General features: G+C 43.5%; 2 protein-coding genes across 3 annotated transcripts in view; one reads left to right on the top strand and one right to left on the bottom strand.

Annotated features, from left to right (window-relative positions):
• Lamc2 (laminin subunit gamma 2) overlaps window positions 1-15,354 on the top strand; it is a 58,175-nt gene extending 42,821 nt beyond the window's left edge. Inside the window, exons 13-24 of the mRNA XM_003474921.4 lie at window positions 1,284-1,429; window positions 2,339-2,495; window positions 2,796-3,001; window positions 4,237-4,316; window positions 5,364-5,513; window positions 6,041-6,185; window positions 7,256-7,405; window positions 7,839-7,953; window positions 8,832-9,031; window positions 10,615-10,773; window positions 10,864-10,963; window positions 13,706-15,354. Coding sequence (XP_003474969.1) covers window positions 1,284-1,429; window positions 2,339-2,495; window positions 2,796-3,001; window positions 4,237-4,316; window positions 5,364-5,513; window positions 6,041-6,185; window positions 7,256-7,405; window positions 7,839-7,953; window positions 8,832-9,031; window positions 10,615-10,773; window positions 10,864-10,963; window positions 13,706-13,959 — 1,862 coding nt within the window. The 3' untranslated portion in view covers window positions 13,960-15,354. The remainder of the gene's footprint in view (window positions 1-1,283; window positions 1,430-2,338; window positions 2,496-2,795; window positions 3,002-4,236; window positions 4,317-5,363; window positions 5,514-6,040; window positions 6,186-7,255; window positions 7,406-7,838; window positions 7,954-8,831; window positions 9,032-10,614; window positions 10,774-10,863; window positions 10,964-13,705) is intronic.
• A 2,812-nt stretch (window positions 15,355-18,166) lies between these two features.
• Nmnat2 (nicotinamide nucleotide adenylyltransferase 2) overlaps window positions 18,167-22,164 on the bottom strand; it is a 160,185-nt gene continuing 156,187 nt past the window's right edge. For both annotated transcript variants that reach the window (XM_003474780.5, XM_063240022.1), the window contains one exon: window positions 18,167-21,951. In XM_003474780.5, coding sequence (XP_003474828.1) covers window positions 21,849-21,951 — 103 coding nt within the window. In that variant the 3' untranslated portion in view covers window positions 18,167-21,848. The remainder of the gene's footprint in view (window positions 21,952-22,164) is intronic.

Genomic DNA, 22,164 nt, shown 5'->3' with positions numbered 1-22,164 from the left:
AGATATCATGGAGCCTTCCTAAGGGCTGCTTCAGATCAGAGCGTAAGTGTACAGATCGGGCCTTGAGCTCAGCTCTCTTCTCAATACTGAGCTCAAGTCCAGTTTTGTAATAAACCTATGGGATTGTGCTGATCATGCCAATGCTTCCTCACATATGTGAATAATATTTAACTCAAAATGGTTGCAAAGATAAAACAAAATGGAATATAAGAAAGCAAGCACACTATAAACTCCCCAGACTTAGAGCCATAAGGCATCATTAATAGAGGTTTTGTTGGCTTTAGACCATATATTTCTTTTCTTTTTTGTCTTACTGAGAATTGAACCCAGGGCCTTTGCATGGAGCTACATCCTAAGCTCTTTTACGTTTTATTTTGAGACAAGATCTCACAAAGGCCCTAACTCATAATTCTCCTGCCTCACTTCCTGGAGTATTAGGGTTAGTGGCGTGTGCTATCATGCCTGGTTTAGGATACGTATTTCTTCATTCATCTACCTACCACATTCATAGTGTGACCTTAGATACTAAGGTTATAATAAAGGATGAATCAGTTCCAGCACCTAAAGAACTTATATGCTAATAAGGAAGATATACAAACACATACACCAATCATGATGGTACCCTTAGACATGAGATCAATGTTTTGTGGACACTAACATAAAGCAATCCAGAGGCTCATTGTAAGCATCACAGCAGTGTCTTGTCCACTGTTATACCGTTGGCTCCTAAAACAGAACCTGGCACACACGAGGTGAACAATACATTTGATGAATCAGTAATGGTACTGCTTTCTCATTGAGTTTGCTACATCAAAGGCAACAGCAGAAGGAAAACAGCTTTGCAGTTTTTCAGCTCCAGTGGCAGCGTCCCATTTGTTTGCTGTAGGACACTGGGCCAATAATTCAGCCTCTTTGAGCTCCCTTTCCTTATCTGTAAAACCAAGGAAGATGTTTACATCTGGCACATGACAGGCCAAAGAAATGCTGTCCACCTTGTAAGCAAAGCCAGAGTCATAGCAGGATAGTCACCAGGTCACCAGGCTTATAGTTTAGTGAGAAGAAAAAGAGGAGGAACTGTTGTGAACCCTTTTCATCCACACTCACTGAACAGAGCGGGAGGTGAGCACTGAGGGTGACCTGTGCTAGGAAGGTGCTGGGGGCGTAGCCAAGGGCGACTCTGACACAGCGTGAGTGATGAGGGCAAATAAAGATTTTTGCTACTGACACTAGTTTCTGGGATGAGATGGATGTAAATCCTCCATTTGTCTGTCTCTCTTCTCTAGCTTGCAACTGCAGCCCTGTGGGTTCAGAGCCAGGACAGTGTCGCAGTGATGGCAGCTGTATTTGCAAGCCAGGATTTGGTGGTCTCAACTGTGAGCACAGAGCATTACCCAGCTGTCCAGCTTGCTACAGTCAAGTGAATACTAAGGTAGGCCTTCCTCTCCTTACCACCGCTCGCCCACCCAGACTCAACCTGTGAGTGTCCCCAGGTGATTCCCTCACAGGTTGAGGACTCCCCCACATCTCCTGTGGATGGGAGGTTACCGTCTCTTTTTTAAAAAACTTATTGTACTAAAAAGTATTATTTACTCTAACAGTAAGGTTTATCTTCCTACATATGCCATTCTCAGACCCCTCTTGCAGGTACCATCTTGTTTGATCCTCTGATAACTAGTCATATAAAGCCTTTGAAATTAAAGTTGTTTGGCCAGGGGAAACTGGGAGGTCATGCTGTCCCCTAACTCTCTGAATTTGGGCTCTCACTGTATTATCCCCCTTCTAACTAATTTTTTTCCTATAAGATGTCCTTGTAAAGCAAATTCAGAAAAACATACACATATTAAAGATTTGTGTAGTCCAAGAGGGGTCCAGGCTGTCTGAGCAGGACTACGACCTCCAGAAATTTCTCATTTATAGTCCAGAGAAGAGCAGACTTGATGTTGTTGACGTTATTAATTATTATTTTTCTGGAGTGAGGGAGAGGAGATAAAAAGATCCGAAACATAATATTAAAAGTAGAATACATTCAAGTTTTTTTGACTTTTATTGAGCAAGACTTGCAGCACTTTCTCAGCGCCACCTTTTATTCTAAGCACTTTACAAATATTATGTCATTTAGTTCAAGTCATAATCTATGAGACAGTAGTATTGTGTTCATTATCTCTACCTCATAGATAAAGAAATAGCTTGGCCATGACTCTGTGGGTAGAGTAGTAGGAACAGAATTCACACAGGCTCCATAATGTTACCAAGGATTCCTGGACTTTTAGGTCCTATCTCTGGTGTTGGGTCAGGGTCTTCATCCTCTGTTCTGATCTTCTTTTCTGCCTGATTTCAGATGGCCCAGTTTATGGAGCAGCTTCAGGGCCTGGAGGCCCTGATTTCAAAGGCACAGGGTGGTGGCGGCACAATACCCAATTCAGAGCTGGAAGGCAGGCTGCAGCAGGCTGAGCAGGCCCTTCAGGATATTCTGAGAGAAGCCCAGATTTCAGAAGGTGAGGAAGGCCAGCTTCCCTTCAGACAGGAGAGGGGCCATGTCCTGGAGAGAATCACCGCACGATGTCCCAGAATCTCCTGTGGACGTCGGTGCAGCAGAGGTCTCCAGCAGCCCTTGCCCAGGTGGAAGGGGGGCTGTGATGGTCTCCTGGGCCTGAGTGATGGGGATGAAAAAGCAGTGGTGTGTCTTTACTCACCTATTGGTTTTGTCATTTACCATGAGCTAGGCAACCCCCTGGTTAGGTAAAGCTACACTGATGGGGAAAGTACTCAACCTCCTTTGCTTTCTTTGTGTCCAGGTGCTAGTAGATCTCTCAGGCTCCAGCTGGCCAACGCAAGGGGCCAAGAGAGCAGTTACCGGAACCGCCTGGATGACCTCAAGATGACCGTGGAGAGGGTTCAGGCCCTGGGCAATCAGTATCAGAACCGAGTTCGGGATACTAGAAGGCTCATTGCACAAATGCGCCTGAGCATGGCAGAAAATGAAGCTTCCCTGAGAAACTCGGTAGGGATGATGGTGCTGAGAACCGCTGCCCTGCTCAGAGACCCACCTGAGATTTCACGGGCCCACTTTCTGCCTCTCAGGGTGTTTGGTCTATTGGCAGGAAGTTGGACTTCCATTCCTTGTAACAGTCAAACCTATTCTGTGTGTCTTTGGCCTGAAATTTCCTATTTGATGCTTTGTACTCTCCTCCCTGGCTCCTTTCTTTCTGACCATGTACTCAACTTGATCCTCTCTCTCTCTCCTTTCTGTAGGATTTAGTTTTGTTTCATTTGTATTCTCAGTCCACAGCGGGGCTGTTGTAAATCCCTGCGGCATAAATGAACGAATGGATTAGGGAATGAATGAATGAATGATTGAAAAGGTAGGAAGAGAAGAAAGTTGGAAAGGATTCAGGAAGTAACCCATTGAAGTCGTTCTGAAAATGGGGGAAAAATTGCTGCTATTATGATTTTCCTAGTGATGTGGTTTACAGTGTGATAGGAGGGAGAGATTTGATTGAGTCCTCTTCTATTTCTAAAGAAGTCTCTGGTGACAATAATGGAAGTGGATAGATAGGAAATGAAGAAAGAAAATTAGAAGGTAGTCAGATGACTAAGAAAGCACATTAAAAATGTGTATTGATTTCCCCTTATTACAAAAACGTTATTGTAGAAAATTTAAAAATTCCCTATGATACCATTACTATTAAATAACTGCTGTTAAACTTGATTGTTACTGGACTTTAAATATATATTCATGTGCTTGTATATACACATTTTTTCCCCTCAATACTGAGGATTTAACCTAAGGCTTTTACTCTGGGCTACATCTCCAGCCCTTTTTCATTCTTTTATTTTGAGAAAAGTTTTCACTAAGTTACTGAATTATCCAGGCTATGCTCCTGCCTCAGCCTCTGAGAGTGCTGAGATTACAAGAGTGCTACCATGCCAAACTATATATATATATATATTTGGTACCGGGGATTGAACTCACAGCTGCGTGCTTGCAAAGCAGGTGCTTATGCCACTGAGCTAAATCCCCGGGTCCCTATATGATATATTTTTAATGCGTCTGTATTTTTATACAGATTTCTTTTGAGCTTGGATTTGTACTTCTCTATTTCTACTTTTTAAAACAGAGTAACTCTGGTGAATAGGGACTCCGGATGTGTCCGAGTGGATGCTTGGATCATACCTGCATAGAGAAGGGCTCCATGGCCAAGTGCAAGGTCCTCACTAGTTCTTCTTTTGCCACAGGACATTCCTTCCTCTGACCAGTATGTGGGACCAAATGGCTTTAAAAGTCTGGCTCAGGAGGCGGTACGGCTGGCAGACAGGTAAGCAGCATCAGAAAGCACCTCAGACCCAGTCCATCCCTGTGAGGCAAACCTGAACAAGACTGTAGGGTATTCAGAACCCAAGTATCGTAGTTACTACCTCTGTGCGCATAAAGCCATCCCCTGCCTTAAAGTCATTTTTTAGCCACTTGGCTTTTAGTGTATGTCACTGGGTAGGGTCATTTGGCAGGAGCTGGAGGTTGCAGTGTTTCATCCTTCAGATTTCTCTGTGACTCACAGCATGGCCTTGGTGTATGTCAGATGTAATCCCTTGGGTCAGGTGAAATGAATCAGCGTTTGGAAAACGATGTTCTGCAGCTTTTAGGGACTCCTGGCCTCCCAGACCAAGCTTGGGAACAAGTAGCAACAAGTAACTTGCTAGCCTGGGGCAGCGTGTGCGTGTGCGTAGAGGGGGGACTTCCTCCTGGAAACCAGCTCTGCAGCACACCAGTGGTAAATGGTGGCTCTGGGGTCTTTGCCTCTGACTAAATCCTATCATGTTTACTAGGCTTGCTTGTAGCAGAGTGCTCAGCAGGGTGGCAAGCTTTGTTAATCCCAAATGGAATTCAGCCAGTGAAACGGGCTGTGTTTTTGTAGCACATCTGTCTCTTGAGCCTGTGTTTTGTTGTTTTTTAAAATGTCACTTCCTAGAACCAGGAGTACAGAAGCTTATAAGGGACTTTTTTTTTTTTTTTTTAAGACTTTGTTCCCCTGGCTATGGGTTCATTTTAGAGTTGCAGTGAAATAGAGTAGAGAGTTGGACCAGAGATGAAATACTTAGGGGTTTTTTCCTGCAGTAAACAGGCACAATGGTTTGTCACCCTGAGATGGCTCCCACTTTACTGAGCCTGTCATAAAAGACCACCATAGGTCTATGACATGAGGCTTATCCTCCAAAGCACCTGCTTCTTGATAGTTCCTCTGATTTTATCCAACCTGGGTTAGATCTGTTGGATATTGTAAGCCAAGCCAGTTCCCTTACTCTTCTCTATTTACATGCAAATCCTTTGCTGGGACATTCTAATTCTTTGTTTTTAATCCTTTCAGCCACGTTGAGTCAGCCAATAACATGGAGCAACTGGTAAGGGAAACTGCGGATTATTCCAAACAAGCACTATTACTGGCCAGCAAGGCTCAGAGTGGAGGTGTCGGAAGTGACATCACTGACAACCACGCAGTACAAGGACTTATGGGAAAGTATGTTTCAGTGGGTCCTCACTTGCATCGTAAAACCTGGATTCTGCCAGGGTATAATGCAAATCATACATCAGAGGCACCATGATTCTTTTAACAATGTATGTTATTCCTAATGTTAAAAATTGCAGGAACAAGAGAATGAGCATAATATTATAGTATTTTGGGCAAAGTAAATATCTTTAATACTGGGGGAAGACCAAGTGATTAATCTGAGTAAAATTTGTGCTTTAAGTGATTGCAATTCTTTGTGGTGTTTGAAGGACACCATGTCTGGCATTATAAAGAATGTAAGAATAATGTGTACTGTATTATCAGAAATTGGGAAGCTTGAAATGAACTTTTCTGATTCTCATTCAAGTATAGTGATGTGTTTATGTTGTGAAGAGTCTCATGCCTCGCTCATAACTTTCTTTGGTTCTTCTCATTGCCTCAGTTACCTGCCTTTAAAGTAGGAGTTTTTGCTTCTATACAAAGAGTAAGTTCTCAAAGATCTCTTCCTATTTAATCATCTCCCCTTCCTCCCACAGGTTGGAGAAAACCAAGTCCCTGGCCCAGCAGTTGTCAAGGGAGGCTGCTCAGACTGACACTGAGGCAGATCAGTCTCATCAGCATAGTCTCCGCCTTCTGGATTCAGTGTCTCAGCTTCAGGGAGTCAGTGATCAGTCCTTCAAGGTGTGCTTAATACACGGATAAAGGCACATGAGTACTTTCTTCCCCAGAGATTTCTTAACATTGCTCACACATTCAGCTCTTCTGTGTGTTGATTCTGTTAGTCAGTTTTGCATTACTACAATGAAATATCCGAGGCAGCTAATTTATCAAGAAAAAAGTATATTGAGTTCATGAAGGTTCTGCATTGGCTCAGTTCTGGTGAGCATGGCAGATGGCAGTGGTGGGGAGCTGTGCCAGAGTGAACGTTCACATCTTGAACAAGGAACAGATGGAGAGGAGAATGGAAGGGTTGCACAGTTCTTTTTAAGGGCATAAATTGACCTCCAACCCCAATGACCCTTGGACTTTCCTTTAAGATCCTCCTCCCAAAGGTTTCATCACCACCGATAGTGCCTCCCTGGGAACCAAGTCTTAGCAGAAGGGGACCCCACTCACAGTCACACCATGGTATTGACTCTTCATGCTTCGGGGCAGGACAAATATGTGTCTTTCTTATTATCACTTTTTTGTTCTTGAACTCTGAGCCTCGTCTTTCCAAAGATCTTTTCATTCTCAAACTATTGGTAAAAGTTTTATATCTCTTTCTCAGCTCTGGGGACTGTTGAAATCTGTGAGAAATTATTATCAAGTTCAGTGCATCTGTATGTACCACCAATGAGAAGATTTTTGTTATCAAGAGATTTGAATTGCTTCTGCCTTAATCTTCCCTTAACTATTCCAAATTTATTAGATTAAGTAGATTCTGTTTCTATGAACTTTATAGAAAAAAGCACTCACAATAATGCTCATGGACGCATGTTCCCATGGGTATATAAGCTAATATGTAACTTTTTTAAAAAAAGCAACAAAAGAACAAAGACAAAACCTGACTGATGCTTGGGGGACCTGCTCCCTAACGTCCCCTGGATGTGTTGCCTTATTTCTGCCAGGCACGGGACTGGATGACTAGTGACTTTTTTTTTTTAGCTTTTTAAGGGAATTGCTGTTTTCATACAATGATATCAGGCCTTAAAACATGTTGGTGACTGGTGAGCAGAAAGTCAGACTCATCCACATCTTTGGGCCCGCAGGTGGAAGCAAAGAGGATCCAACAGAAAGTTGATTCTCTCTCGAGCCTGGTGGCCAGGCATACAGATGAGGTCAAGCGGGTGCGAAGCAATCTGGGAAACCGTGAAAAAGAAACCCAGCAGCTCTTACAGGATGGAAAGAACGGGAGACAGGTATGCTTTTGTTAACTTGTTTACTCAACAAGCCATTTGGAATATGTCAAGAAGAGACCTCAAAAGTTCTCCGAAGGTCATGGAGCTGCTGCTTATAGAGACATGGAGCTCATTGTGATTAGCTCCATCCACTAAATCAGCAGTGGAAATAGGACTGAAGCCACCTAGTTCTAATTTTGGTCTATCTACTAGCTTGGCTGCAGTATGAGTTTAAAATTGTGGTTTGCAAAACTATTCTTGTCACTGATAGGGGGCTCGCACTGAAGATGGTTCACTCTGCGGCTGATGGGGCTCGCTCTGTCCCATGTTGTAGGAGCTTTGCTGCAGTGCCCTTAGACCGAGCCGCAGCTCTCTGTTGTCATTAAGAGAATGTGTCAGAGGGATTTTGCTAGCAGGAATGCACTTATTCTAATCTTGTTCTCTCTATTTACAGAAAGCGGGTCAGCTGCTTTCCCGTGCCAACCTTGCTAAAAGCAGAGCCCAAGAAGCACTAAGTATGGGCAATGCCACTTTTTATGAAGTTGAGAACATCCTAAAGAACCTCAGAGGTTAGTGCTTCATGATTCAGATTACTTAGGTATTTTAAAACAACTGGTTTGCTTTGAATTTTCACATAGTCCTTTAGGGAATAGGTATATGGGATATTAATAGATGCCTGGTAAATATCTTTCTAAAGAAAAAGTCCTTTTAATATTTGATAGTGGTGGTGGAAAAATCGAACTAAATGTCAGATGACTTATGTTCTCATCTCTGTTAGGCCAGGTAAACAGCCTAATCTTGTTGTGTGGCCACAGGCAAATCACATGACCTCTCTACACCCTCAAACCCTGCTCCTTAAAGGGAAAAGGTTGAACTAAGAGATCTCAAAGATTCCCCATAGATACAACAGCTCACTACTGCAAAGGTAGTTTTCCTTTTCTCTTGTAACCTGGTTGCCCCGTGGTGATGACGCAGTCACCTTCGTCATGGTATCTAGACTACAGGAGGTCTAGGTCAAGGTTTGCTGAAATCTGGTTAAAATTTTAGTATTCTTTACTAACAAATAATACAGACTTGGGATTTTCTTTATAAAAACTTCCTCTTATTCATTCTACCCAAAACCCCAACTCTTACCATTGGCAGCTTCTGGCTTCAAGCTTTGGGCTTCAGGGATCTCACCTGCTTTTTATCCACGTTGGAGTTTTGATGTTGTTGTGTTGGTGGGGACCAAGGGCAGGCTGATAGTCTGTTTCTCTAAGGACTAGCTGTGCCCCCACCAGGCCCCTTTTGAGGTCCTCTCTTAGATAAAGAGAGTGATTCCAGCCACAGCTTCCTCACTTCTTCACCCTCAGGCAGAACTAACACTCTTAGAGGGGTTTTTCATCGCTCCTTTTCACTCATTTGTAAGTGAGCTTTTCATGGCCGTTATTTTCCCCTTTCATTTCAGAGTTTGACCTGCAGGTAGAAGACAGAAAAGTAGAAGCGGAAGAGGCCATGAAGAGACTCTCCTACATCAGCCGGAAGGTTGCAGACGCCAGTGACAAGACGGAGCAAGCCGAAAGCGCGCTGGGCAGTGCCACTGCTGATGCCCAGCGGGCAAACAGTGCTGCAAGGGAGGCACTGGAGATCAGTGGCCAAATGGAACAGGTAAGGAGCCATGGAGACGCAGGCTGGGACAAGCAGGGGCAAACACAGAGCGAGCACTGGGCTCACTTTGACCCTTGTGGTTCCTAGTCCTGTGGTGGTTCTTGGCGGGGGCGGATCCACAAAGCCACTCCTTCTGTGGGGTTGAGTCACAGGCTGCAGGGACTACATGCTAGAGTGCTGGTTCTCAGCTGCATTTGGACAACCATGAGGAGAACCGTGCAAGACTGTTTTTAAGTACATTGTTGTATTCATTTCTAAGACTGCTTAGCAAAATACCACAAACCAGATGGCTCAAGGCAACAGAAAATTTTCTGTCATGGTTGTAGAGGCTAAGGCGCTGTTCCCCTGGAAAACTTCATGGGAGAGTCCTTTTTCCTCTTCCTCGCTCCTGAGAGTGATCATCCATCCTTGGCCATCCCTTGGTTTGCAACCGTGTCACTCTAATCTCTGCCTGTGTGAAACCATGGAGTTCTCCCCTGGGGTCTCTGTCTCCTCTTAGAAGGACATCAGTCATGTTGGATTAAGGACTCGACCTACTCCAGTATGACCTCATCATGGCTTAATCATCTCCTCAACAAACCAGTGTCCAAGAACTACATTCTGAAGTACGAGGGTTAGGCTTTCAGCAAGTCTCTGCAGAGGGAGACCATTCAATCTGAACAACTATCATCCTTGTTTTGATTCCAGATTCCGAAGTTGTGAAACTAAATCCATTGGTTGAGTCTGTGCGCGGTGTCTAAACTCCACTTACTTTTCTCTTGTCTGCTTGCACTGTGCTTGGTGCTGGAGATACACAGATAAGGAAGATGCATTGCTTCTCTTCCAGGAGCGCTCAGGGCAACAGCAGACAGTCAAACTCCATTTGCAGCCCATATGTTAAATGCTACAGTGGAAGGAGTGCTTCTCTGCCAGCGAAGAACTTTATAGCTCTTAATTAGGCATAGTTTCTGGAGAGTTTATGCAACAGTAGAAACTCTTGGTATCCGGACAATTTGACCTTACTTTTAGACCATTTGGTAAACTATAAAAATAATTTCTAATTTTAAGTTCCTTGAGAAAGAGACTAGTTTCCTGTAATTAAGGTAGTTTCTAGAATAAAGACACCTGCAGTTTGATGGTAATTTCTTGAGAAAAAATGTGGATAAGCTTTGTCCTTATAAAAACACAAAGTCTACACTGTTGCCATTTGTTCTCTGCACTCCGTGGTCCATACTCAACTGTCTTGAGGATCTGAGTAGTCATTCAAAGACCATGGCAGCAAAGGAACATAACAAAGCATGCCAGTTTCTGGTGCTCTGGGTTTTCTTAAATGGCTTGTATGTGATTGTTTGGTTAGCACAGAACTGAGAGGAAAGTGGTGTCTCAGCACCGGCCCTCCTGTCCCCTGGAGACGCCTCCCAGAATTAGCTTGTTTGCGGCCGATCTCGGGAAGAGCACGTCCTCATGTCTGACTTTCTCATTGTCCATCTAGTTTAGCTCTTCAGAGCCAGGCTGCAGCTGTATTTTTTCTACAGTTTTCCGTTGGATGTTTTTGAGTCTCACCTCTTCTCTTTTTCCGTCCTTGGCGCCTTCTCTTCTCCCAGGAGATAGGGAGTCTGAACTTGGAAGCCAATGTGACAGCAGATGGGGCCTTGGCCATGGAAAAGGGACTGGCCACTCTAAAGAGTGAGATGAGAGAGGTGGAAGGAGAGCTGGCCAGGAAGGAGCTGGAGTTTGATACAGACATGGATGCGGTGCAGATGGTCAGTGACTGCTGCTTTCTATGGGACAGCCCTTCAGAGTTGTCAAAAGCAAGATTAGCCGTTTGAGACAGCTTTCTTATTTTTCTGCAGGTGATTACTGAAGCCCAGAGAGTTGATGCCAGAGCCAAGAATGCAGGTGTTACAATCCAAGACGCTCTCAACTCACTGGACAGCATCCTACACCTGATAGGTTTGCGGAGTCTCCACAACTTTTAACCCCTTCTTCTAGGGTCTTTCCCCTTTCTAGGGTCTGAAGACTCACTATTTCTAGCCCCGAGGAACAGCAATCTCAACTTGCCCTTAGGGTATGCAGCAGTTTGCTTTGTTTCCATGCCAAGAGACCTTGACAAGTTGCATTATGGTTTCTGCATTCTGTTTTACTACAGATGAGTCACTGAGCAACTGTTGCACTAAGAAATGGAGATCTGGGGTGACAGAGCTCAGAGTGCTCTTCCAGGAGCTTCAGAGAAGACTGGACAGCTTGAGGGTCCTAGGAAAGCCTGGCCTTAGTCTTGAGAAGACAGTGGTCCGTTTTAAGCAGACTACTTTATATCTAGAAGGCTCGTGAGTGAAGCTGAATGGAAGAAAACTTAGGAAATTAATCTGAGGTACAGGAAATGAGTTAGGATACTATGGAGGACTCAGGAGCAAGATGACGGAGTCTGCTCAGAGGCCAAGGAAGGAAGTGGGAGGGGAAGATGTGGAGGAAGGTCCTCTGTCCGCGAGGTCAAGGACTACTTGCTGATTTTGCTGTCTGTTTCTCCACAAATCATAGTCATCCTTGATGTTATCCACTGGGGGGACTGGAACTCCCCAAGCAGATGACCTGGAAGAAATGTGAATACACAAGTATCGTGGGCCTATGTCCATAAGATAAGGCAAAACTGTAGGGTAATACAGCTTTGACAGCAGGAACCAGATTTTCCCCCAAAGAATCACTCCTAGAAAACTGATTAAACAAAACCTCTAGTGTAGGGAGAGCTGATATCAAGTGTCATTTGGTCTGTTTAATCAGGCTTGGGCTGCACTAGATGAGGAAATACAGACTTGGTCACAGATTCTAGAGGTGAGGGGCTGGGGGTTTAGCTCAGCGGCATAAGTGCCTGCCTTGCAAGCAGGCAGTCATGAGTTCGATCCCCAGTACCGATAAAAAGACAAAAACAAAACAACAACAGATTCTAGAGGTGTTCAGGAAAGGACTTAGGTCTGTGGGGGTTTTGTTTTGTTTTGTTTTGTTTTTTACTTCAGTAGAACAACTTTACAACCCAACTTTTCTTTAGAATGTCATAATCTCCCTGAGACACCAGTACTTTCTGTGTACTAATGGATCTACTTTGTGATCCTGTAGCCCCAAACAGTAAAATACCCTCTAAGGATAAAATAAAATAAAATAAAATAAACCTTTTCAGGTGAGATTTTAGCAGCAATGTTTATCATTTTAAAAACGGTGGGCCAAGGGTTTAGCTTGGTGGCGCAAGCACCTGCCTGGCAAGCGCGAAGTGTTTAATTCGATCCCCAATACAAAAAAAAAAAAAAAAAAAAAAAAAAAAATTTTAAAACTGACAATGAACCTAATGGAGCCTTTAAAGAGAATACGAGAGAGCAGACAGAGAAGGGCAGCGGGAACTGTTAGACATTTACTGTGTTTGAATGCCATGTCTTTTCATGGTCCTACACAGCAGATTTATTATTTGTAATATTTCACAGAGGAATAAACTGAAATTGTGGAGACAGCGTGCAAAGTGAGAGAGCTCTTTGGCTTCAACATTATTGTTCTTTTCTAGTAGGTCAAGTTGCCTCCCCATGGACTTGGTTATTTTGTTCAGCTTTCTTGCATGTCATAGAACCCTCAATTCTTGAATTCTTCCTTGTCCTCAGGCAAAGTGCAGGTCCATTGGCTCAGAATTTTTGTTATGATATGTTTGTACTCTGTGTCCTCTCTTGAGGTCTGGAACAATAACTGATTAATTGCTCTAGGTATAACAGACTCATGCACTCAAATACCATCTCTGCAGCTGAAATATGTGACCTTGAGTTTGAACTGACCAAGGGCAATTCAAATGTAATAGAACTAAACGGGTCTGGCCTGATGCCCTTCATGCTAACTTTGGCTTTATATTGTTTATGGGTACAACATAACTGAACAAATGTGATTACATTTCACACTGGAAATAAACTGATACCTAGCCAGATTCCCACTGTTTCGGTCCAAAATTAAATCTTACATCATTTTCAAACAGCTGGAATCCATCCCCCCAAAAGCAAAGCATACCTCTGTAAACACTGAATCTCAGCCAGTTTCCAGAGATCTTCTACTAGAAAACAGCAAGCTATTTCCTAAGGGCAATGAAAAGAGCTTATGTAGAGTGGATTTTGATCATGGGATGAGCTGTGGTAGGCAGGTACTTTGGATAGTGCTCAGTCCCCTGTGACCTTTTCATAGCATGCTCTATTGGCCCTAACCTGAAAAGTAAGCTCCAATTCATACTGCTTGACTATAGATCTCAGAGTCTTGAACGAGTTGTTCATAGCCCAGAAATAAGGCTAGTGCTCTCTGAACTTTTCCTAGATTATTTCTAATTTAAAATGAGTCTTTATATACATGTACCAATTTCCCGTAATAAATGCAATGATTGGGGCTGGGGATTTAGCTCAGTGGCATAAGCGCCTGCCTTGCAAGCAGGCAGTCGTGAGTTCGATCCCTGGTACCAGTAAAAATGAAAAAGACAAAATAAATAAATAAATAAATGTAATGATTATGTACTGTAAGTATGTACTAAAAACAAAAAAATAAGCCTTTATAATTCGTGGTATATATTTGCTTGGGGCAGGCAAAAACAGGAATTTGTAAGAGTATAGAAGGGGATACACGTGCTCCATGAGATCTAACCACAGCTTTCCTATGTTAATGCATTTCTCATCTCCTAAATAGACCAGCCTGGGAGTGTGGATGAAGAGGGACTGGCCTTACTGGAGCAGGAGCTTTTCCAAACTAAGACCCGGATCAACAGCCAACTGCGGCCCTTGATGTCAGAGCTGGAGGAGAGGGCACGTCGACAGAAGAATCACCTCCACTTCTTGGAGATGAGCATAGATGGGATTCTGGCTGATGTAAAGAACCTGGAGAACATCAGGGACAACCTGCCCCCGGGTTGCTATAATACACAGGCTCTGGAGCAGCAGTGAAGCTGAACTCAACTGAGATTCTTGGGATCCAGGCCTCAGGGACTGAGGAGCCATTGTGTGCGGGTGGGGTGGGATGGGGAACTGGAACATGTTTGATGGGTGCGCTCAGGTCAACGGAACCTGACTCCATCCCTGAGATTGTGGCCCCCTGGATGTCTTACTGTACCGGTTTGGTATGTTTGTCCCCTGGTACTGCTAGGCAATGAGGCAGCTGGCATGGAGTGCGAGACTGATGGAGGACCTGGGCACCCAAGAGCACACTGGCTGGAAGGAAAAACTGCACAGGCAGACGTTTGCCTCCAAACAGAAACAAAGTTCTGGAATCTGGATAAGTGCTGCTGGGTTACAGTCATCTTATTTGAGTAATGTGACTAATAGAACCATTTTTACTTTTCCCAAGCATTAAAAGTTCTTCCTAATGTCAGAACAGAGTGACGTCCAATTACACATGGCCAGTAAAACCTTTCCTGTGTCCACTGCAGGCTTCTTTATGACCACAGTTCCTCCCACTCACTATCCCTTACATGAGCATGTACTCCACTTGCAAGTTAGAAGTCAGCAGAGATAGACTGGAGGCCTGGAAGCATGACCTGGTCCATTTGGGAGCAGTGATGCTGGCTGGTGACTGTCACCTTCATGCTCTAGGCTAACAGGGACATCCTTTCTCATAATAATGCCATGGCATCCCAGAGATGGTATTTTTATTAAAGGATTTTTTTTAACCAGCAAATCAGATATTGCAAAGGAATTTGTTTTCTGGTTTCAAAGTGATACAAAAAAATGTTACTTGGGTATTGAAAGAGGTGAAAGTACAAAAAAAAAAAGTTTCACTAGTCCTAATTCAATTCTACTTTTTAAACACTAAACATTATATCTTATTCTCTCCCTGTAGCAGAAAATGTCCCCAACTGCACTTGAGCTGGGTAGAATCCATCCTTCCATCCACACTTTCAACATACATTTATTGAGTCTGTGTTGTGTGCCAGAACAGAAATGCTCTTACGTGTTTGACTGTCTGGTGAGGAAGACTGACATTAAAAACAATAAAATTTAAGTCTGACAAATTCATTCATCATGAGTGGTAGTTCCTCCAGTTACCCTTTAGTTTGCAACCTCTTTTCTCAACAGAACCTGTGTTGCAAGAGAGTCCCACAGGGGCACTTGAGTCGGGACAAAGCTGACCCCGCTCTGAGCTGTGCGCTGCAGCTGTTCCTCCACCCCGGCCAAGGCCACGGCGGATTGCGACAGACTGTTGAGTCATGATGACCAGCGGGAATTGCTGAAGGAGCCAGAGGCACTTTCACCTCAGCTGGGAACTTTCCTGCAGCTCTCTTCTTTATTTCCTTGGCTTTTCATGGACGTGTTTTTAAATAAAGAGCAATTGTTAGATGCCTAGGACCAGTTCCTGATTTTTACTAAACTCTAAGATGAAAGTACAAAAACAGTGGAAATGCAAGCGCTGCTGGAGTGGACTGGAGGTGCTGAATTCCATCCCCAGCATTGAAAAGAGAGAGGAGAGAGGAGAGAGAGACAGACAGAGAGACAGAGGAGAAGCTTAGGGTTAGCATCTTTATTTCCTGTTTCTGAGTATATTATTTTGCTCTTTCCAACTACAAGAGCACCTTGAGATTTTTTTAGCTGTTGCTGTGTCTTAAACATAAGGAATATTTTTTTCTAGAGCAGTCCAAGCTGGATTGAGAGTATAAAAAATATTCTTGGGAGTATAATTACTATTCTTTCACCATATAAAATAAAGGTAAGATCGATAGCTTGTTGCACATATGTCACACTTTTAATTAGTTAAAATTAGATAAAGCAAAATCCCTTGGCTATCTGCTCAGGGGATTGAGGAAAGCATTCTGCTCCTGTCCACGTTGACCCCTAAATTCTGATAGATCTGATCCCTTTGTCTTTTTTGTAGAAGTCATTTCATAACTCTGTCTTGGCATATTAAATCATACATCCTATAAATTTCCTGTTGTAATTAACTAATGTCCAGAGAAATGTATATATATTAATTAAAGTAACTGCTGTGTCATGAAGACCTTAAAATATTCCATAAGTTAAACACACAGACCAATGTTTCTTTGTCCTTTGATAACTGGATGGAGAACAGGCTGGCAGGATGGCCCTCACAAGGAGGCCCTGTCATTTATAACAAGTGGTTTCTGAGGTTGTATTTGGTGTGAGAGAGGGATTGTCACCACTCAGCTGGGTAAGGGAGAGGATCGTGGATGATGGAGGCACCAAGAGAGGTCTTTGTGGCCAGCTCTGGGAGATCTTATGTGCCATTTGTTCAAAACCCATTATTATGATCATATTTAACTTAAGAGGGGTCTAGAACTCATCTGTGCCACCAAGTCCTTCGGTGGAAAGCTGTTGCCCAGGGACAATTCTTCATTACTAAATGGAAGTGGCATTGTTGGTGATTGGCCATCTCTACTAAGCATCGGATTAGACAGTACATGTTCTAGGGAACCTGACGAGGGGTCTCACAACTATATAAAGCATGGTACATGCAGCTATAAAAGGGTCCCTCAGTGGGATAGATTAATAAGAAAATCTTAAGAATGTCCTTTTTGACAGATAGAACATGAACCTGAGTTGGGAGGGGGGATGGAAAATGGCTATTGGAACTCGTTTAGTAAAGAAAGGGTCCCCTTATTTCTAAGGACTTTACAAATTAACCCTGAGAGAAAGGAAGGCGATGTGGTGTAGAGAGAGCTTACTGAAGCTCCTGGTGCCAGCCTTGACCTGACCCTGCCAAATTAAGGGGCTCTCCTGGCTTCTTATCACTAATTTCTTATCACTATAATGACAACGTTCTATGTCTCCTCTCAGAGTTTTCTGATTCACTGTGCTTTGGGGATGCTATTACACCCTCACTATCATTTTCTTTGATTCACTGTAGATGAGAGGGGTAGAAATGAAAAGCACATAGACTATAACTTTTTAGCAACTGTATTTCTCATTTTATCCTAGGATATAGTTTCTTTTTAGTACTCTTTGGAGGCTAGAAGGAAGGGTAAGGAGGTACTAAGTACACCGTCCAGTGTTTGGGCCAAAGTCTCAAGGACCCAGGGATATGTTTATCGCGTCTTCTTTGAATGTTTTGCATGGTCATGGGAATGTTATAGATTCTTGCTGTGGATTGATTTTCCTACTTGGAAAACAGAGATTAGAATATTTTTATACTATATGCTATTGGCCATGTGGGATTTAGGAAATCTCAAGGTCTGATGCTTATTCATGGCTATAAGAAATGTGTGTGTTTGTGAATATTAATTTATATTTATTATGTATATTTTTGTTAATATAAATTAGCAAACTAAGCCAGTGTTTATATTCAATTTTAAACATACTTTCATTATTATGCACTCATAGGACAGGAAAAAACAGTATTTAGCTTTGTAAACAAACCAGTAATACAAATTTAAGTGATAGATTTACAAGGTATATCAAACATTATTGTGATTCACCACACAATCCACAAGGGTGCACACCAAGCTGGCTAATTTTAGTGAAGAAAATACTAAGAATCTTAAGAATCAAAATAACTAAGAAACAAAACAAGAACCCAAAATGTATTCCAATAAATAAGTATCTAACCCTATGACTGTCTTACTCCTCATTGAACTGATCTAATAGGCAAGTGCTGCTTAATTTTCTGAATCCTGATTAATGATTAGCTAATGACAGTCACTGTCTAGAGCTAAACCAATGCAGGGTATATGTGATGACTAAAGATGAAATAAGAGCTATTAACTACAGCAGGATTGAACAATTAACATACCATTAATTTGTGCTCATTTACATTGCAAAACAAATGGTGAGTTTAACAATTTCTTTCTTAGGATCTTTCATATATTTTAGCAAATATAATTTTATTTAATACAGTGTTAGTTTCAGTAAAGACCCAAAGTTAACCAAGGCCAGATGGTGTGGGCTAGTCCTGACCTAAGATCTAGTATTCATAGCCTGAAAAAACTTAGGTATCACTTAAAAATTTGCAAGTTATTTTTTCTTTTGTAGTTCCTGGGTGTGGTTATAAATACTTTTACATTATACTTGTGGCATCCACTGAACCAGGCAGGAAATCTCCTCTTCTAAGTATATTTTTACACTTGTTATCTTCTGTCAAGTAAAATAAAGGAAAAAAGTGTTACTTCTCAGAAGAACCCACAGAGAAGGACCAGAGACACACCACTCCAGTAGCATTGTCTTGTTTATTAACATAATTGAAACATTTTGCTGATAAAACTCTTGTCCATGACTATCCTAGCAACAAAATTTTACTCAAAATATTTCACTGTGAAATGGTATTGCAACTCGAATGTAGTTTTTATTCATTAATTGTTTTCCAGAACACAAATTTTACTCTTAAAATGGCAAATTATATGATCCAAAAAAATGATTCTAAAAATGTTTCCTCCTTTCTATGCCAACCCAAGGGGCCAAGAAGCTCAAGTTGAGTTCTGGGCCCAGAGACTCAACGGAAGGTAGAGGGAAAGAGCTGTAACTCATTTCTAACTAACTGGACAGACCCTGGGACACTCCAAATTTACACTACACATGAAGAGTGGAGTTTACTGGGCAGCTACAGGGAGGTGCAAACTGGGTGAATTTGGCAGAGCATGTTCATCATCACAAGATGCTACTTCTAAGGTGTCCTAAGTATCTGAGCTACAAAATCAGTCCCTCCTTCCTTCCCATCTCACCTGTTGGCTCCCTTGCTGTATCCTTGGGAGAGATCCTGAGCTTTTCATACTCTGCAGTTTTGTTTTTGCGTTACTCTTTTGATGAATAAAAGATACACAATATGCTTCTCTCTTTAGTTCCCAAAAAGTGTGTGTATGTATCAATTTGGGGAGAGTAGATTTGGACAGTAGTACGAGTTTCTCCCTGTAATTCTCTGCCTTTTGCTGTACTTTGACTATTTAGTCTTACTTTCAACTTAATTTGAACAGCAAGTTCTTTAATTCTTTCTGAGAAGCTGGAGCTTGAGACTAGAGCCTGCTGGGGAAAGGCTAGCCACGCCGAGACAGGAGACAGGAAGACCCGCATCTCGAGAAGCTCTAGCTCTGGTTTCAGGCACTTCAGTAAGAGACTTTCTTCCCTGATCCCACAGACATGCAAGGAGAATGAAAGCTAAAGGCCCAGCAGCGGCCTGGGGCTGGGATGTGTGTGACTGAGGTACCTGCTCGCAGCACAGAACGCCCTGGAGCCCGTTTCTTGAGGAGAGCATCACCAGCACAAAGGGCTTTCCTCCTGGCTGTTCTTTCATCAGCCACATTCAGAAAAATGGAAAAGATCTTTTTCTATCAGTTGCAGGAAATGAGGTTTCAGACCTCTCTTGACATGATCATTCCAGTTCATACTTTCGCCCTCTCTCGGCCATGCTGGGCATGGGTTGGCCTTGAACCGAAGGAGCAGGGCCCCGGAAGGGAGTTATGCCTAGAGGCCATCTGGTGGCACCTGGGCTACCATTTAAAATTGTGAACCATCTTTCTGGCATTGGCTATTGCTGGTCACAGTCCATGCCCTGCCCTGGATTCTGAAAGGTACTCTGATCTTCCTCCAGCAACGGCAGAATGGAGGACAGTGGGAAACAGGATTTCTACCTGAAAGGGAATTCACTTTCCTGTCATTAAAGGGAAGCTGTGTTTAACCCACCCCTGTGCTATACCTGCATATGACCTGCCACATTCATTCTGAAAAACCGACTTCGCTTGCCCCTCTTCACTCCCCTCACTCTCCCTCCCAGCTCCCACATTCCGTCCTCCCCACACAGAGGGTGAAGAGCCAGCTCAGGCCCTCCCAGGGTCCGTGGACTAAATGGGGTCTGACCAGCATCCAGCAGAATAATAGAGTGGACCAAAGGAACAGAAGGAATCTACAGTCTTTCTCAGGTCTGCTCATGCAGGATCTCATAAACCTTGTCCATAAACTCCCCAAACACCTTTTTTCTCTAGGAATTGCAGCTCCCTGTCTTTTTTTGTTTCACCCTTTTGTTTCTGCACCTGATGTGTGGCCTGGGACCAGCAATTTAACCCACAGATTTCTGCTCCTTTGCCTATAAAGGACAATGTTGGAGCAAGTGACCTCTAAACATTTTTCCCCCCTGTTCATTAGTCCACGATTCCTAGCCAGACTCTGAGGCCCCAAAATAAGGTTTTCCTTCCTTTCTCTGAAGATTATTTTTATAATCCAAGAGACACAACACCCTTTGGGATGCTCCTCTGTCATGTTTTCCTGTTGACTTCACTTCTCTTTCCTGGAGACAACTGAAAAATGCTGAAGATGTGACATGAGTGGCAATCACTGTTGTCCCTACTTTCCAGCCCCACTTGGACCACAGTTCACACCAGATACCTGGGGACTATTCCACTGAGGACAACCAGAAACCCAACAGCCAGAGACTGCATGAGAGATACAAAGAGAGTCATTTCTTTTGAGCTCCCTAAGAAGGACATGAGGGAAGGCTTAATATGCAGAACATAATCTATCGAATGCTTCTCCAGGGCCAGAGAGGAAGAAAAGAATGAAGGAGAAATGAGTGAAATAGCTCAGTGGCTCCTGATGCCTTTGCGATCTCTCTTTTTTGAATCCATTCCCTCATCAGGAGGGTCTCCTTGGGCTGTGCAGGAGTTGGGACCAGGCCCACAAACCAGGTACTGTTTCTCAAAAAAAAACTGGACTTCAACACAACCTAAGGAGTGACTGAGACAGATCAGTTCTTTTCAAGGCAACAAATTTCTCCTAGATTATTTTGGACTTCCATTATGACAGAGACAATCCCGAGCCAAGTGGGCAATAAATAATTCTAATTAGTGAAGATCTTGAGGGTTGAGTGAATTCCTAGCATTTTTTTTAGACAAAAAAAAAAAAAAACAAAAAAAAAAACACCCTTGGTTATCAGGATTTTTGGCTTTGCCTATGTGATTTTTCTCAGATGCAAGAACAGGTCTAAGCATGGTATCCAACGGCTGAGGCTCCTGGGCTGACATTTGAAACCCACACAATGACAACTGGCCACAGCCCATGTAGATCAATGTACTGAAATGAGTACAGACTGGCTCTGTGTAATTATAGCTCTAAGGCATCAGGAAACTGGTCTTTTGAAACTAAGGGGATGAACTCAAAGTCTGAGAAGCCCTACCATTCCAGCATTCATTTACAGGTTTTGGAACCTGGAAATCTGACTCCTGACTAAAGGTTGTTGCTGCTGCTGCTGCTGCTGCTGCTGCTGCTGCTGCTGTGTGTAGACGTGTGTGGGGGAAGTGGAGGTGGCTCAGCCTTCCCTGCTGGGCATGGCCCTCACGCACTTCCCAAGTGCTGAGGCTGGCTACAGTGTCCTACCGGAAGGGAAGTCATACCACAGGAGTGCATTAGGACTACTACAAACGTAAAGAACCATAGACACTGATTTCATCCAAATTCTACAAGAAGTGAACAGGAAAAATAAATAAATAGAAAGAAAAAAAATAGCCCTTTGTGCTAAAGGGCATGCTGGGAAGGCGAGAGCCAGAGCCGCCTCCACAGAACACGCTGGGAGGATGGGCCCCAGAGCCGCCTCTCTAGAGCATGCTGGGAAATGAGTATCAGTACATCTCCAAGGACTGCACTTCCCCCAACTCCCATCCCTAATCCCTATTCCCTCTCCCACCCCCAACCCAGAGACTAGAGGAAAGTTTGTCCAAAGATGACTGTGGAATGGGGAATGCAGGTCCCCCACACTGTGGGGGGTTAAGTCAGCAGTAGAGAGAACAGTCAAGATGAGAAGATGGAGAAACAGAGGCAGGAGAGAGACTGGGGGACCCACAGAGATTGGAGGGGCCGATGTGTCGGCAGAGGACGAGGGGAGAGTGGAGCAGACAGCTGAGCGGCTGCTAGCCAGAGGCGTTGATGTACAGCTGGCTCTTGAGGATGTAGTCGATGACTGGTTGGGACAGGTAATCCACGACATGGCCATCCCCGTGCTGCAGGGCCAGCCTGCAGGAAAAGAGATGTCAATCTGAGAAACAGCCATGCTTGAAACTGACGCAAGACAGTGGTACTGGCCTGCACTCTGTCTTTCGGGGGAAACACTTACAGGTGTCTCCCCAACACCCCATCACCATCCTTTGCTTAGATTGAGTAAACAGTATTGCCATTAGGAAGTGCCCTCTTCCTTCCACAGATCTTCCCCCAAACCAGGGACATTGT

Source organism: Cavia porcellus, unplaced genomic scaffold (assembly GCF_034190915.1).
Source record: "Cavia porcellus strain 051 isolate PalLab524CR breed Dunkin Hartley unplaced genomic scaffold, mCavPor4.1 scaffold_29, whole genome shotgun sequence".
NCBI classification, from domain to species: Eukaryota; Metazoa; Chordata; class Mammalia; order Rodentia; family Caviidae; genus Cavia; species Cavia porcellus.
Note: the sequence above shows the minus strand (reverse complement) of the source record. Positions and strands in the feature narration are given on the sequence as shown.